We start from the raw sequence: 17,893 nt of genomic DNA, 5'->3' as shown, positions 1-17,893 counted from the left end.
AACTGTTGTTTTTTCTTCTCCAGCCAGATGACAGGAAGACACTGAGCTTGGGCAGCAGCTGTGTTCAGAAAAGGTTGTTAGTGGTGTAGGCAGAACCATCTGCCTAGCAAGGCATTTAGCTTGGGTTGCTTGTTCTAGGCCAAGATGGTAAATCAATAGCTTATTTTTTACAGTATAACAAGTAAGATGTCAGTGGCTAGATTTACAGTGTAAACAGGAAAATGGTGGCTAGCTTTATTGGCTTCTTAGTGTCCTAGCTGCACTAGTGAGAAAACAAAACAATATGAAAAAAAAAAAAGCCAAAGCAACTCATCCTGAAAGAGATTGAAGATCTAGAAACAGAACAGTGTTCTTATCAGACACGTTTACTGGTTTTTTGAATAGACTTTAATACCCCCTGCTGCCTAGGGCTGGTCCTCCCTTCCTTTCTCACAAAACTGTCAGTTCAGTTAAACTCTTGTTTTAACAGGCGCTTTCCTCTCTGCATGGCAGGATTTTTGGTTTGCTCTAGTTAAATACAGGAAATGGAATATATACATCGTGGGTTTTTGTGTTAACAGATCGTGCTGTGGCAATTGGTCCATTTTGTTTCTATTAATTTTCTAATCTCTTCTGGAGATTCCTGTTGCCAAACATTGTTTGAAGCGGCTGCAAAACTTTGAGACAACTGTGAAGAACAAAATAGTAAATAGTATGCTGGTCATGGTTGGAATTTTCATCCATTCACCTGTCAAATGACAGAGCCACACTAGGTATGAGAGAAGCAGCCCTCGCAATGTAGTTAGTACATGCAGTTTCCTTTTAGGCTTTGTTACTAGGGTTTGGGGGTTTTGTTTGTTTGTTTGTTTTTGGGGGGTTTTGTTTGTTTGTTTGTTTTTGAGACATGAAATGAAGGCTGTAGTTCAAGCACAGCAGTAATGCTGACCTGAGCAGTCACATTTGCTCCATCCCACCTCTGTGCTGTTATGCTGATGCATTGTGTGGAGATGATCAGTGAAATGGAATAGGGAACTGCTCTGGGTTATGAAATAACACTCTTGCCAGTTATTTTTAGCTTAGCCAGCTCCTATTGTGGTTTGCTGTGCTCCCTGCAAACATGCCTGTTACGGTACAGTGGGGGGAGACATGGACAGGAACCTACAAAGAGAGTGGAGACTGCTTGAATCCTAAATATTTAGCTCTCATAATGCATTCCCTGCTTTTGTTGGGAAATAGTCTGACTTCTCGGTGGTTCTCCTTACAGCTGTGTGTGGTTCGTGGTTGTTTACTTGTTTGGTTTTGTTTTGGTTTTGGTTTTTTTTACCTTATTTTTCATGGAAACCTTTTCTCTATTTCAATCAGCTTGCACCTCTGATTTAGTAAGTGCTGAATCTCCCGGTGCCTTTGCTGCAAAGCCACACATACTTATGAATGTATCTGCCTGTCCATGTATTTTTATACTGCAAAAAAGTCTTAAATTCTGAACGACCAGGCCTAAAATTTGCTTTCTGCCTATTAGACTTGCAGTGAATGAGAACAACTAAACTTGGTGCACAATCCTGACTAAGGAATGGAAAAGAAAACTGGAAAGGTGTTCCAATTTGCTCTGGGATTTACTTTGCCAAGAACATCCAGTGGCCTGACTGCCAACATGAACTGAACATGGAAACCTTTCCAGCCTGCCTGGGAAAACATAGAACAGGAGAGGAATCTAAAGATACAGACCATGGATGGAAACAGATTCACTTTCTGCTCTGTGCAAGGCAGGAGTCTGAGAGGTATTCATCCATGTTATGGGGTGTTACATTGTGCCATATGACCTAGTGGTAAATATTTAGGAGAAACAGTAAAAAAAAAAAAAAAAAAAAAAAAGGCAACAGGAGTTTCACTGTTTTGGGCCCTGGCCCGCCCTGTGAGTTAAGTATTCTCACACTCTTCCTTGAATGGATGGTACCTATGTAATTCAGGCCTGACCTGAATTTCTCTGTCTTTACCTGTTGGCAGCATGTTTGCACCCAGTCATGCTGGGAACATACCTCGTTCATATATGCATGTGTTTACTTGCTGATGTTTAGGGCTCTAAGGGATGGCGATTAAACTTTTTAAGTGCCTTGGAGAGCATGTAGCAGCCAGTAGGACATAAGCATTGTCAGCTGTCATAGAGAAATGTTCAAGTCTTGCCTTTTGCAGTAACTATGGGTAACTTTCTTTCCTAATGTTAGTGACATACAGCGTGCTTGTAGTATATCTTAAAATTTACAAATTGCTGTGGAGACATCCTATATTTGAAAGGCCACATCTAGACGTGTAACCTGTTTTCCTTCTAATCACAACTGTTATCATCAGTTGGACTCCTCTGTCTACTTTGTGGTGTGCAGTGGTTGTGTTTCCCTCCCAGTATTTCAGTTTGATTGAAACTGATCCAAGTGTCAGACGTTTTAGAGAGATGCGAATTTACACCTCTGCTACATTTCCGTTGCTGACCTCTGTGGCATGCACTGTGTCAAAGCCTGGCTGAATGTAATGTGTGGATGACAGCTTGGTCTACACTCCTTAGCATGTAGCACTCCATGGTTGCTGAGCCAGAGCTGTCTGAAGCAAAGATGAGCAGCGGGGAAGTTGTGCTGGCTGGTAGAAGGGAAATCTTTGGAATATGCATGCTACAGTGCAGTCTTGTTTGGTAAAAGATGGACTGTCCTGAATGATCGGGTTAGCTTCCTGATTTTTTCTCTCATGATAACAAATCTCTCAGTAGCCTTAGTGAGCAGTTCTTTGTCCTGTGTGAGGATGCCTTAGGCTTTCCTGAGGTGGAGAATGGTCTCAGTAGTTCCAGCTTTCACATCATGGCTGAATCATGGAACCTCACTCTGCATGGGTATTAGATCTGTGTGATTGTTAAATCTGTCCCCAGGAAAAAGCCAATCAGAGCAAAATGCAACAGCATGTCTCAGTAACAGACTGCTACAAACAGATCAGACCTGTCCTCTAGTCTCTGCATGAAGTCTTCATGGAATCTATGGGCAGATTAAAGACCTCTGATCTTCTTTTTTAGATGTTTAATGATCTGGGTTTGACACACCTAAAAGATTAAAAGTGGACTGAAGTTAATTCATCTCCTAAAGACTTAAGGGCGCTGTCTGCTACAAGGATAAAGCTCATCTGTGGTAGAGACAGAAGTTTCTTGGAGGCTGGTTAACATCTATGGCCTGAGATCCCCCGGGGGAGGGAGGGTGGAAAGAACCACCAGCTGTCTTGCTGCTTCCATATGCAAGGTACATTGCTTTCTCCTTCTTCTGTCTCAAAAATAAGATGCAGTTCTCAATCACTATATACATGCATACATGTGCACTCACATGTGCACACACAAACACACCCTTACCCTTAAAAGAAAATTAAACATTGGGTAAAATGTATATGTCACAGATACTTGTTTCTGCAGCCACTTAACATGCTGCAGAAAGATGACCTATTACAATGGGAGAGGGGAACGATACAAACCTGAAACGGATGTGGTGATTTCAGGAAAATCTGCTGAAGTTTTGGTTTCACAGAACTCCTTTTTTGGTTGCTGTATAAGCTGTAGTTGTCATTCCAGTGTCCAGCTATGTATTTAGAAAACTCCCTTCCTGGGGTACTGCTCCCCTTTTGTCCTATTCCCTGAAGAGTGTTTCTTTGCTAGTTGTCAACATACAGCACACTTTCAGAGCCCATTTCATGTCTGCTTGCAGAAGGAAAACTGCAGCTTGGCTGCATTGTATGAAACTGCTTGTTTAACTCTGCCTTGGTTTTGTGTGCTGATCGGTGTTTCCTATGGGTGGGCTGTGTTATGTATTTCACTGCAATTCTACTTCTGCACCCCATGCTCCCAAACAGCTTGTTCAGCAGTGGTAAGCAAGATCATCCTCTGTGAGCATTTTTCTTCTATGGTAAATGATGGTGTGCCTTGTAGGAGTCTATCAGTAGCACTGGTAGTTGGATTGTCTTTATGTGCTGAATGGAGAAATACAGTTTGAGGCCATAGGCAGGCTTGGAGCTAGCTTTTGTTACTTTTTGCCTTTCTGTTTTCATGCTCATCTAATGCTAAAGAATGAATTTGCAAACCAATGGGACTTTTTGTTGCTAAATGATTTGGGTTTCTATTTGAGTGGGGGCTTTAGGTTTCACTAAACATCTTTACATGTAGATGCACTGTCTTTTCATAGAGAAGAGATACAGAGCATGAAGGAGATTGTTTTGAATCTGTTTAGCATCCTAGCAGAGCCTTTTCTTCATCAGTCTGAGAAGAATAAAGCCATAGGGATTTGACATGGCAAACGCTCTCTTTTTTTTCCTTTTGATACTTGATTTTCATTCTGGGACAAGCTCCTGATATAGGTAGACAACACAATTATTGTTTGTGGATCTCAATTTTGTGCAAAAGTGTACAAAGTATTGAGTGCACTATTTCCTGGTTTTGGAGATGATGATTCAGAAGGTGTCAAGGAAATAAGCAAGATGCTTAGTTTTCCATAGTTTAACTCTTCTATTTTTTTTAGAAAGTGCTGCTGTATTCCCTAGGCAACTGCATTCACAGCCCATCCACACTGATGTACTTCTACATGTGCTCGGCACTGGGCCCAAATCCCTGATTCTTCTCCAAGTAGCCTGGACAGCGCTAAGAAATAAAATGACAGGATTCTGTATTGTTTATCACCAAGCAAACAGTAGTATGTAAAAGCTGGAGCTAAGGTCAGTAAGGCATATTAGTAACTTAAAGGTTACAAAAAAAAAAAAAAAAAAAGTAAAAAAAAAAAAAAAAGTGTTGCATTCTGGTAACTTATCCCCAAACCAGCCATGTGTAAATCCCAGGAATTGACTAAGCTTCAGCCTAAAGGAAACTCAAGCAGTGTTTTGCTAATATGATGACATGATGTCTTCAGTTGCAATACAAGTTTTTAAGTATACCCACCCCTGAACTACCACACATGTATCCCTTCAGTTTGGATTTCTGTGCCATGAACTAGATCAGAAAGCTGATCCAGCTTAGAAGGGAAGTGTTAAAGATATTTTTCTTTGAGCTGGCTGAGTTCTTTATCTGGACCATAGACATCTGTGGGGTTGCAGAACTAAGGGGTTAAGAGGGGAAAGGGCCATGCAGTGGTTTATGGCTTGGTGGGGGGAAACCTTAAACCCCTATTGCTGCCAAGACCATGCATTGTCAAACTATGGCCTCACACATTCCATGGCACAGAAACAAAGTCAGAGGATGCAAACTGTCTTAGCTCTCTTCTACTCTGCAGCTGCAGGAATGTTTTTGGAGTGAGTATAGACATTACAAACTTGTGCTAGCCTTGGTACCATTTACAATGAAGCCACAGTGATGTGGGGCTTTGGCATGAGGTGCAATTCCCCCTCCCCCTCCAGGATTCTAGGTATTTACTTAGGCAGGCAGGTCTGAGCTGCTGTGGCTTCACTGCTCTTTTAGCGGGATTAGCTGGAGCACAGCTAGCTTGGAAGCTTCTCTGCATGCTGCTATTAAGCCTCTCAAGCAGCTACGGATGTTGTGATGCTGTAAAAGTATGACACATGCATTTGAACCATTGTGTGGCCCTGGATTAGACACAGCTAATCTTTCTTTTTACTTAGAAGTTAATTTCTTTTTCCCTTCCTGCTTTCGAGTTAGATCTATGACTTGATTTCATATTCCCAAATAATGAATGTGGCACCCAGCAGGAAGGGTGTAGGCAGCAGGACAGGGAACAGTGTTGCTGAGTGCCAGTGAATTTGTGACTAACTGTAAATTTGTTAGATTCTTCCTTACCCCCCAGCCAGGTGAAACTTGAGGCAGTGAGGGAGAAGAGCAACTTAGAAGAGGGGAGGAAAAGGAAAATGAAGAAAAGGAATATTAAGTTTGAGAAAACCAAAAGAAAATGAAAAAGGGACAGATATGAGAAAGGAGGTGAGAGGATGGAAGCAGTAACTGAGGAGGGGGGTGGTGGAACAGACTCATAAAAGCTGGAGCAAAGCAAGGCCAGGGAGGCCATTGCTGGCAGCACCAAAGGTGGAAGTAAATGCTTGAGGTTTTTAGCAGAATGTGTGAATTGATGATGAGCCTTTGTAACCCCAGGTAGTTCATTGCACCTGAAGATTGTGCTTGGTGCAGGAGAGGGGTACTGTAAGAGAATGTCAGAAGGCCAGTGGTAGAAATAGCTACTCTTAGGTGCGGAGAGGGCTTGTTTCTCTAAGTTACAGCTGCTGCTCTTCTCTGTGGGATGGGATCTCTTACAGGTTACCCAAAGAGGAGGAGAAAGGGAGCCTGCTGGTGAGGTGAGAGAAGCATGACACACACAGAGTAATGTCCTCAGTATCTCTTTCTGGTGCTGTCTCAATACAACGTGTTTGAGCCCATCATCCTTGTATGCCTACCCTTTTTCCTTAGTTGTCCCTTGTCAGCAGTTGTCTGTTGTTCCTGTGTTTCATCTTTCTCTGGCTTTGATGGCTCGGTTACTGATGACTTACTAGCTGGCCCTAAAAGAAGAGTAAGAATCCTCTTAATGCTCACCCTACCTGAGACACTGGCTAAGAAACAAAGTGCTCTTGCTTAGGCCCAGCTGCTGTCTCCACTTGCCATCTACAACAGCAGCACCCAGAGCAGCTGGAAGTGTCCGAGCACGTGAGCTCCTGGCTCTCTCTTTGCTCTAGTCTTTTTGCTCCCAGGTAGAGCCTGAACAGCCTGTGCAGCATTGTGCTGGGTTTAGGAGATCTGAATAACCCAGTTTCCCTAGCAACAGTGGTCTCTTTAATCACAGAGATACAAGTCTCTACCTCTGTTATTAGTGTTAAGACTTGCATAGTGTATGTGGCTACGGTAATACTTTGCTTCTGTTGGAAAAAATGGTAGAGTAAAAGCAGGAAGGTCCTTCTGCCTTGGAGATAATTAAAATCTCCATAGGTGGATTTCAGTGCTGTATGCAGCAATAATAGAAAAAAGAGGGATTATAACTACTTCTAAGCTTTTTTTAACGTGTAAAGGGTCCCTGGAGGATACAGAAATAAAGTTTTAAATTCTGTGTGGAGCTTTCTATGCACAGATCTCATGGCATTCTCTGACACCGATAGATTCATTCCTTGTTGAGATGTGTTATTTTCATTTTTATGGTTAGGGAGACAAAGTGATTCAAAGGTAGACTGAATCTTGTTGCAAAGCTAGGAATAAATCTCCTCTTCTGAGCCCAAGTCCTCCACCTGCCCTTTCCTTCAGTTTCAGATAAAGGTTTCCCTGTGCTGTAGGAGACAGAAAGTGTTATGGAAGGTAGAAGTGTGAAGCCTGCTTTTTAGCAGGAGAAAGTGAGGAAAGTGAAAATACTGTGATTCACTGCAAGCCTTTCTGCTAATATATTTTAGTCTACTTTCACTCCCCCATTAACAGAAGTGGAGCAAACTATAGATTTTGAAAGTGAGCATTGGGAGTGAAAGAAATATTCCTGCCTTAATTTCTGCACAGCAACATGGTCTTGTTACTGCAAACCAGGAGAAACTGGTTTGGATAAGAGTAGTTTGAAGAAACTTCTGAATGAAAAAGAACTCTTGCTTGATCAAAGGCATGAAGCCTACATAAGCGCCCAGTACTGATGTTCCTCCTTGGATAATGCCAGTGTTAAATTGCCAGTAATATCTTGCAGGCTTCTTGGGTTACAAAGGTGCACAAGGGACAGCTGAATGGAAAACAGATATCTGCACTCCTCTACTGAAGTTATACGGTGTTAGGGGTTTTGTTGGCGTGGTTTTGTTTGTTTGTTTGTTTGTTTTTAATATGGCATAAATAGTGCAGAGATGCAAGGAGAAACCCATCCTTCTTCCTACTTATAATTGTGGTTTCTGGAGTCAAAACAGTCCCTTAACCTTCTGGCCAAACAGAAGACCATCCGTCTTGTGTGTGAGGAGGGTATTTTTACTTTTTCTTTTCAGTGTTTCCTTGCCTGTTTGGGTAGTGCAAGGTGGGGACCATGCTGTCTTCTCTTCCACATTCTTTCAGCCAAAGAGCTTTTGAAAATTCCATAATGAGATTTATTTGGCTTGCAGGTGTTGTAGATGTTATCTAACTTCGAGATATCTAAAAATCTCTTTTGTTTGTGACTGAGCATTCTTATTTCAGCAACTCCCTTTCAAGCCTCTGTTTACCAAATCAACTTAATAGGGTGTCTTCTAAATGGTTAGGGAGCTCTGGAAACCTCTAACATCTAGACAAAAGTCCCTTCCAGACAACATGTACCACCTTTTTCTTCCCCCCCGCCTCCTGTGGTCTTGCACAATCTAATGAGTCTTTTGAGGAATTCTGGGAGCATGATCACAAGGTAATACCATGAGCGGGTGGGTGACATAAAACTTATTGAGCTTGTTAAGATAATATTGCCACGATTCTTCAGCAGCCTAAAGGCCTCGTATACAGCTGTTATTTAGCTGGGTGGTATTTGGTACAAACCAAGACAGAGGCTCACTTCTACAGTAAGTTTATTGTTGGATTTTCAGTATATTGTTTGCGTAAATTCCCTAGACCAGCTCTCCCTCCTGAATAAGCCACATGGATCAAGTTTTATTCTGTTCCACACAAAGTTCACATCCTTTACTGGAATGAGTCATGCTTTAACTGAGTTTACTGTGAGGGAGGAAAGTGGGCTTTAAAATGTTACTCCTCCACCCTGCCTTAGTGATGTATAACAGGTTTATTGGTATGCTTGGCAGCTGCTGCTTATTATTTTCACAGAACCTGGATATTTGTGAAAACAAGTAAAAATTGGTCCTATTTGTGTTCAAGTGTGAATTTAATGGATAATTTTAAACTTAAAAGACAAAAAAGCTATTCTTTTTTTTGTGGCTTTGTCTTCCATAAGGCTTACCTGCTACTGTAAAAGTGGATCTAACTTATCTCCCTGTGGTTATTTTTCAGTTTTGGGAGAAGAGTGGCATTTTGTGACTTGTAACTGTGTTGTGGTTTAACCCCAGCCAGCAACTAAGCACCATGCAGCTGCTTATTCACTCCCCCCCTACCCAGTGGGATGGGAGAGAGAATCGGGGGAAAAAAAAAAGTAAAACTGATAGGTTGAGATAAAAACAGTTTAAGAGGACAGAAAGGAACAAAATAATAACGATAATAATAACAATAATAAAATGACAAGAATAATAAAAAAAGAATTGGAATATACAAAATAAGTGATGCACAATGTAATTACTCACCGACCGATGCCCAGTTAATTCCCAAGCAGCAATCCACCCCTCCCACCAGTTTATATACTGGGCATGATGTCACATCTTATGGAATATCCCTTTGGCCAGTTTGAGTCAGCTGTCCTGGCTGTTTCCCCTCCCAACTTCTTGTGCCCCTCCAGCCTTCTTGCTGGCTGGGCACAAGAAGCTGAAAAATCCTTGACTTAATATAAACACTACTTGGCAACAACTGAAAACATCAGTGTGTTATCAACGTTATTCTCATACTAAATCCAAAACATAACACGGTACTAGTTACTAGAATGAAAATTTACTCTATCTCAGCCAAAACCAGGACAAACTGAAAGAGGAGGAGGAACTCTACCATTTAGGTGTTCAGTGGCCCATGCATGGCTGTTACTGTTACATACTGTTATTGTTACATACCTCTGGGCAGTGACAAGTGAAAGTGCTTCACAGGCCCGTGTAACTCGTGTGTAAGGTTGTCTCCAGCTTCTCTCAGGCAAGATGTATGTGATGCGGTGCCACTGTCCAGAAAGCAAATTTTGGTCCTCTGTGTATATTTCTTTGTGCGGAGAGGTAAAAGACCTTTCAACCTATGGTAGAGGGAGCTGCTCAGTGTGTGTCCTTAATATAGATTTTTGCAGAAACAGTCTCTGTACACAGCTACTGAAGATACCAGAACCAATTGTACTACTCATCTTTCCTGCAGAAGTTCATTGATATCTCGTGCAATAATGGTTAATTTGACTCTTCATAGCACCATCCTTTTTAGTTTGGTTTTTTTGGTTGGGTTTTGGGGGAGGCAGGGGGAGCAGGTTGGTGGTTTGTTCATTTGTTTAAGAAGTTAGTCCCAAAATTGAGGAGGAGGGGCAGCCAATAGAAAAGGGCCTTTTAGGATTTTATTTTTGGCAGTAGGCGGGTTCACTTGACATGTAAGACCTTTCTTTCCTAGTTCTCTTGTTCCTGAGAGGTCTGGAAAGAGTTATGTTTCTCCCCTGAGCTATGTATTATCTGTGATTGCTAAACTGGCAGGGGCATCATCTGTTCTTGTTTTACAGAAAAAACAGGGTCTGTTACCCTAACCCACTACATTCCTAAACCCAGACTGCATAACTTTTATGGAGACTGCAAAAGGATTTATTTTCATGCTAATGCTTTTGAAAGAAAACTTGAGGGAAGGAGCTGTAATTAAATGAACACCAATGTTAGATATTAGAAAGGACTTTACGTTTTAGGACTTAAAATGAGTGAAGTGAACGTTTGGTGACAACATGAGTTTAATTAAATTTACGCCTCCGCTTGATCTATATTTAACTATCGCTGACTCTGGGTTTACTGATAAGTAATCATAATAGCTGGGAGGCAGGCAGTGCCTTGGTTGACCAGTCTGTCTCCTGTCCAGCTTGACTCTGACCGGACAGATTTTTCTCCTGTGTTTTTACAGATGCTTCATTCAGTGGCACCCCACCTAGCTATGCGTATGATGCAGACCGTGCTGAAGAACAGAGGCGACATCATGATATGATGCCCTATATTGATGACTCGCCATCATCCTCACCCCATCTCAGTTCCAAGAGTCGGGGCAGCCGAGACACCCTATCTTCAGGGTCTCTGGAATCTACAAAATCAGTGAGTCTGAGTCCTTTCCTGCCTTTTTGGTGTCAGCAAAGCCTTGTAGGTTTGCAAGGGGTAGACTGCTTTAACAGGGAGCGAAGACAGGGAGTACTAGCACTGTAGGACAGATTACCTGACATAATATAGCAGTGCCTGATTGATACTGTATATATAAAGCTAAATTGAGGCTTCTAGCTGATGCTAAGCCTAAACTTCAGGGATGAGTGTTGTGTGTTTGATTTTTTTTTTTTTTAAGCCTCAGTTTTTCACCCTTTTTGAATTTTAGTGGAGAGAATTGGTGATTAATTGCTGTTGAGAGGGTCTCTAAATACCAGATATTCTGGAAAGGAGGCTCTGGAACAAAACATCCTACGTTATGATGTTCATACATCTGTGCGTGTGGGTTGTCATTGCCTTTCACAAGGAAAATAAGAGTTATTTTCAGGTAGGTTAAAGGCTTTGATAAAGCATCTAGAATATAAGATCTGTTTCCTTTACCCTGTGACAATGGAATAAGAGGAATTAAAACTGCCAGCTCTGAAGTATGGTGACTTTGGGTGGGAGATGGCCACTTCTATAACAAATCTGACTATTCACTAAATAACTATCTATATAATCAACTATGGTAGATAAAAAGTTCAGAAGGGACCACCTAACCTGACCTGTGGTTTGATGTGGACCTGCAGGCTATCTTGCTTTATTTTTGCTTCAGGTTCAGTAGCATGGCTATAGTTTGGAACTTAAGGAAAATTTCTATTTTTGTTTTCACAATAGTCTTGGTAGAGAATCTGCTGTTTGCCTTGGTAAATAACTATTGAATGCTGTCTTCACAGTCAAAGGTGTCTTAGTTTCAGCTTGAATTAATCTGTTTGACTTTCAATCTTTGTTTCTCTTTATCGTTTAGCTTCCTAGATTGTAGAGCACTTCAATCCCAGGTTGCTGCTTCCCTGAGTATCTTTGTCATCTTCAAACTTTTGGTTTCCCTAAGTCATTCATAAAAGTGCTTAATAGCACAAAGACAACTGTCACTTCCTTCCTAATGTATTTCTAAGAAAGCGTAGCCAAACAACCTTGAATTCCCACATTGTAAATGACACTTTGAAATCTGTCATTTAAGTGGTTTAACTTATGTGTTGGCTTTATCTTGTTCTGTCCTATTAATTAAGATGTCATGGGAGAAGAAGATGGATATTTTACAGGTATCAGTGTACATGTAAATCAACACCATCACCTTTATCGGACATTTATCTTGCATCAAAACGATGTCGAGTCTGACAAGTTCCACTAACCATTGCTACTCAGCATTCATTATATACATCCTTCTATTACTCTTTATTGGTTAGTGCCATATCATATGCTTCCTTACTTTTTCTAGGATGAATGTTAGATTAAGAAGCCTACTTGAGACAGTGTTCTTCTTGTTCTTTCTCATTTATAAAAGTGCATTGTCAAGATCTCTTAAAGCATTATCAAGTACATATGTTGTTGATATTTGCTTAATTTTATTTGACTGTAAAGTATGGAATCTAGTTAGCTGCTTATGCTTTAGTCTATTAATTCTGAGATGCTTTGTTATCTCTCAAGATGAGAATTCTTGTGATATGTAAGAGGCTTTTGAATGAAGAAATGATAATTAGTAAATTCAAAAGCTCCAAGAATGTTTTAATGTTGTCTTGAGATTTCCAGGTTATGTTTCTCAGGATGAAGGAAAAACGTTATGTGACTACATATGGCTGAGAGTTATCTTCAAAGAACTAGCTGTCATAGTGCCTGTGACTGGGGGCCTGCAAGAGACACTGCCTAATATTTAATCCTCTTCTTTACTTCTTTGAATATTGCCTCATAAGCATTTAACAGGAGTTAATTTCAAATTTATCTTAATAACGCTAGAAGGCTGCCTTTTTAAAAATAATTTTTAACATAAATGGCTGCTTTCTTTTCTCTGACTATAACAAGGTGTTTTATGGCTTCCAAAAGAAAGAGGTGTCCTGATACTGATTAGACTTTTAATCGTGAACCTCAGCCACTTCAGTTGATCCTCTCTGTAATTAGTCCACAAACGGCAATGCCACTCATGAAGGACAGTCCATGACAAGGAGGAAGAGACTAATTTATATATGGTTGCAGTATTTCCCAAACAAGTTAAACTTTCTGTCATCACAACTTGTTACATGGCTTTTACTGTAGTTATGTTTTCAGCTGTAGCGGAAAAGACATCAGTAACAAAATTAAGTGTCAAACACACTGTGCTGAGCCAAGCACTTAAAATGTATTGGACCAGAAATACCAGGACGTATGTCTGTTCTATTTTCTTTTTCACTATGCTTGATTAGCAGAAAACATTTTTTTGTTTACATGTATTTGCTTTTATAGTTGTCTCCTTGCCCTTTTACTTCTTTCTTAGGTGCCTGCAATTAATTCTGAAAATTTTAGATTATTTTTATGACCAGAGTCTAGGAATCAACAGTTAACTGTATGTAACAACACAGCACATGCACTATATACACCACTTTGACAAAATACTAAGATTGTGAAGTCATTCAGAAGTTAAGAAATTACTACGGTTATCCAGCCTTGCCTTGTGCCTATAGCCTCGTCTTGAATCATAGAATCATAGAATATCTCAAGTTGGAAGGGACCCATTAAGGATCATCAAGTCCAAGTCCCTGCTCGTCGCAGGACTACGTAAGACTAAATCATCTGACTTAGAGCATCGTCCAGATGGTCCTTGAGCTCTGACAGGCACGGTGCTGTGACCACTTCCCTGGAGAGCCTGTTCCAGTGACCGACCACCCTCTTAGCGAAGAACCATTTCCTAATGTCCAGTCTGAACTTCCCCTGATGCAGCTCCATTCCATTCCCTCGTGTCCTATTGCTAGTCACCAGGGAGAAGAGATCAGCACCTCCCCCTCCGCTGCCCCCCTTGAGAAAGTTGCAGACTGCGATGAGGGCACCCCTCGGCCTTCTCTTCTCCAGGCTGAACAAGCCAAGTGACCTCGGCTGTTCCTTGTAAGTCTTGCCCTTGAGACATTTCACTGTCTTGCTTGCCCTCCTCTGGACACACTCTAATAGTTTGATGTCGTTCTTACAGTGAGGCGCCCAAAACTGCATGCAGTGCTCGAGGTGGGGCCGCACCAGCGTAGTGCCGAGTGGGACAATCGCCTCCCTCGACCAGCTAGCTGTGCTGTGCTTGATGCACCCCAGGACACGGTTGGCCCTTTTGGCTGCCAGGGCACACTGTTGACTCATATTCAACTTGCCATCAACCCAAACCCCCAGATCTCTTTATGATAACTTTCAATTACACAATCATGTCCTATTTTTTCTATGAGGCTCCTGCATTGGTCAATATATATAGTGAATGATACTCACTGGATTCAGTATTTTATCTCTAGACCTATGTGTACACCTTATTTACAGGACACTGTGCAAACCGCTCTGAGTACAGCAGTACTCATTTCCTTTTGGCATAACCATTAACTCCAAATGCAGTTGGAATGCTACACAGGTCTTAATTATCTTTGCAATGTTCCTGTGAGATAAGAGAATGGTATGTTCGCTAACCACAGGTAATCAAGGCAGACAGATTATAGGAAAAGTGTCTGCTAGTTTTGGCTGCTTAATGTGAGGTGCGTAATGTTCTACAAAACCAGGTTCTGTCTTTTAATGCAGTTTTCTTCACATTTAAAGTAAAATCCCTTTAATTTCACTTGCAACCAAGAGTTAACAACACTCCAGTCAGGTACCCAGAAAATGGAAAATATTGCAGACGATTTTTTTTTTTTTTTTTTAAATGTAATTCGAAGTCATTCGCTTAGCATCACACTGACATAGCAGCATTCTGGTGTGATGTTCATCTACCTTATCCATGAGACCAGCCTTCCTCTTGGAGATTGGGTTGTTGCTATCTGGATATTGAGGGCATTTTGCTTTGACTTATTTTGTGGGCTTGCTGTGGGCTTTGTATTTTTCTGCCAAGTGTTTGAAGTCCTTCCATCTCCTTATAGCATCTATAGCCTTTGGTTGGATAGCACATCAGGGTTCCACCTGGTCTACCTAGCCACCATAGAGAAAGTGCGGAGTAGCAAAAGCAGTGTCTCTTTCTAAAAGAGAATGAAGCGATATCTCCTGTGGAGGGGCTTCATGTTGTTCCCTCAGCATATAGGGTGACTGAGTCCCAGCGCTTCATGTTTTGTGTTCCAGGAAGTGAGTGCCGCAATTGACTCCCAGAAGGTTTGTGGTGTTTGCGCCTTGTCATTTGGGATCTGTTTTCCAATCCTCCCTACCACCTGCATCATATAAGCAGACTAAAAGATGCTGGCTGCTCTGCCTCCAAACTGTACCACTTCAGCCACCTCTTATGTATTCATATTCCACCTGCTGTGTGTCCATTGCACAAACATCTGTTGCTATCCAAGGAATGTGACAAGAGGTGCACCAGCATCAGTTTTGTCTGTGACCCAGAGAGGACATAATCAACATGGGCGTTTATAGTGTGGAGCTCGGCATCCCTTGACGCGTCGTGCTTGTGATAAGGAGGCCTTAACAAATGTTTGCATTGAGCAGGCTAGGTCGTACCCCCTCTTCTGGCTCTTCCAGAATCTCATGCTGAGCTGCTGACGCATGTCCTGGCATAAAGCCAATGCTTTTGCCAAACTTTGACTGTTGCTCTGAAGCAAGCCTACAGGGGAAAGAGGAAAAAGGAGAAATAGGTTCCACTAATGCTTAAGTTGTTTGTTTATTTAGCTTGAGAATTGATTTAATTTTCCTGAACCTTGCTTTCTGTAACAGTTGAACTGTTGTGATTGAACTTTCCAAAAATTCTGGAAACCTGTCTTGGAAAATGTCAGCCCAAATGTTTGCCAAATAAGACAGTGCTGGTAGCTGCAAAAGGTGTCAGACAGTGTTTGTAATAGGTAGTGATAATTCACTCCCAGAGAGAGAATACGTCTGTCTTCCCCAAACAGCTAGGGTGAAAAGTAGAGAAGATACCTGGATAGAGTTAGAGGACAGAGGGAGAACTTGCTACAGTATTCTTGGGGCACAGGAAAGTGTTGGGACAGCTGGAAAGTTAGTGACTGGCACCCTTCACCAGAGAAGAGTTATTGCCAAGAGTTTTGGAGTGGGTAGTTTGCAGCTTGAAGAGAGGATGGGAAGCTTCAGTCATCATGATCCTGTCGCTGCTAACGTGGGGAGAGATTACAGCAATGAGAAGAGCAGAAATAAGAAAGGCCTTTCAAGATCAGCTCACCAACAAAGCCAGGCTCAAAGACTTGTGTGGAGGTGGGCACAGGGCTGCCAGTGGAAGGGCAAAGCTGGTTCCACTCCCCAGGAAATGGAGTTACCTCTCTAGAGTTTAGAAGATGAGGTTTTTGCCAAAATAGATCTCTCCGATTCTTGTATATATCATGCCCAGGGAGGCAGGAGTGCTAAAGCTGAGCAACTAACTCTGACTTTCTGTTCTGTGTGGAGGGGAAATTGGCTGGCACTTAAAGATTTCCAGGTAGATTTTCTCTTCCCTTTTCTGCTGTGCAGTCCGTGGTTGGCACAGCATTGGCAGCCATTGCCGGTCCTCAGACCAGAATCTTTTGTTCTCACTGTCTGCTAGCTATGCGGAAACCAGGGCTGTAGCAGAGCAGGTTGTGGACATTTCTCCTAGCTTGGTCCCAAGAGGGTCCAGAAAAGTTGACCTCTGAAGCTACGTCAATAAATGGGATTACTGCTCTGTTTGGTACTACTGTTCCTAGCTTGTCCTTCCCTCTCCAGCATTGCCAAATCCTTCTCCTTTCTTCCTCCCAGTATTTGGTTTTGTTTGGTTGGTTTGTTTTACTGTCACTTTCGTCTCACCACCCCCAACAGATGCAACTTTTCCTTTTTTATTCTCCAACTCTTTGCTCCTTAAGGGCTCTGCCTGGATGTACAGCCCTTCCTGAGGAGAGCTGGCACACCAGTACTGATGTTATAAATAATGTTGGCTCCTCTCCCTGCTCCTTCCTCTCCCTGAATGGAGCATGATTGGCTTGATTACTGAATTTGCCCTGTTTAATATCACCAAGACAATGAGACACCTCCAGCCTGTTTAGCAGAATCTTTCAAAGATATTTACACTTTAAAAATGGAAAGGAATAGTTTTTCTCTTTTGTAGACTGTCAGCTTCTCTATGAGATTCTGAGCTGTCCTTACGGGAAACCTCTCCTTTGAATACATTCATTGCACAGCATGTGAACACACTGTACCAAAGGAAGGTCTGAGAGTTAAAGTGCCTTTTATACGCCCACTTTGAATCACTGATTCTCTTTACAGAGCTGTGCCAGCAGCAACCACTTTGCAAAATCTTATGTGTTGTGGTTTCTAGATTCTTAATCTGTGTTCTTCTAACATTTGCAAGAAAACAACTATTGCTGTTAATTTAAACAACAACCAGAAAGCCCTGAGTTCTTTAAACAGAGTCAAGAAGAGCTGAATCTGTCTAATCCTTGGAGCTGGTGAATCTCAGGCTTGCAGTAATTGAGTACAACATGCAATGCCAACCTGGTTAGTAAACTAAAGTACTTAGGCTGACAAGCTGTAAACACATTCAAAACAGCCATGGCTCCGGGCCACTGTATGCATGCTCTCTAATATCTTCAGTGCTTCGAACCACTCTGACTGGCCTTGGTTCAGGTCGCAAGACTGTATTTATGGCTGTGACTCAACCTTTTGGTTTTTCAGTCTTTGGAATAGCAAGAAGCACCACCCAGTTGAGAAGAAAACACCAGAACCTTATAGGCATGAGATACCTGGGAAGCTTCCTTTATACTGCTTTCCACCTTCCTTTTTGTTTTCTTTTTTTTTAAAATGTAGTTCATTAGGAGTGGAAGCAAAGCACTGGTTTCTTGCTTGCTTATCCAGAACTGGATGGGTGTTGGGTCCTCACAGCTCCCATGGCAGGCAGACAGGAATGCTCTGGCTGCTGCCTTGTGACAGTCTTGTAAGACAGATTTATTCTGAAACATGTGGGTCGAGAGGTAGCCAAGAGATGGTAGGGCAGTGCAGAAAGGCCAGAAATGGATGCTGGCATCAAAGAGGTAGGGACAGAGTGAGAACATGAAAT

General features: G+C 41.9%; 1 protein-coding gene across 2 annotated transcripts in view; it reads left to right on the top strand.

The window, feature by feature from the left end:
• Positions 1-17,893, top strand: part of BCR (BCR activator of RhoGEF and GTPase) — a 110,377-nt gene that overhangs the window by 42,882 nt on the left and 49,602 nt on the right. For both annotated transcript variants that reach the window (XM_030025350.2, XM_030025349.2), the window contains one exon: positions 10,631-10,815. In XM_030025350.2, the coding sequence (XP_029881210.1) occupies positions 10,631-10,815 (185 nt within the window). The remainder of the gene's footprint in view (positions 1-10,630; positions 10,816-17,893) is intronic.

This window comes from Aquila chrysaetos, chromosome 9 (assembly GCF_900496995.4).
Source record: "Aquila chrysaetos chrysaetos chromosome 9, bAquChr1.4, whole genome shotgun sequence".
Taxonomy (NCBI): Eukaryota; Metazoa; Chordata; class Aves; order Accipitriformes; family Accipitridae; genus Aquila; species Aquila chrysaetos.
This window is presented reverse-complemented; position numbering and strand designations above follow the sequence as displayed.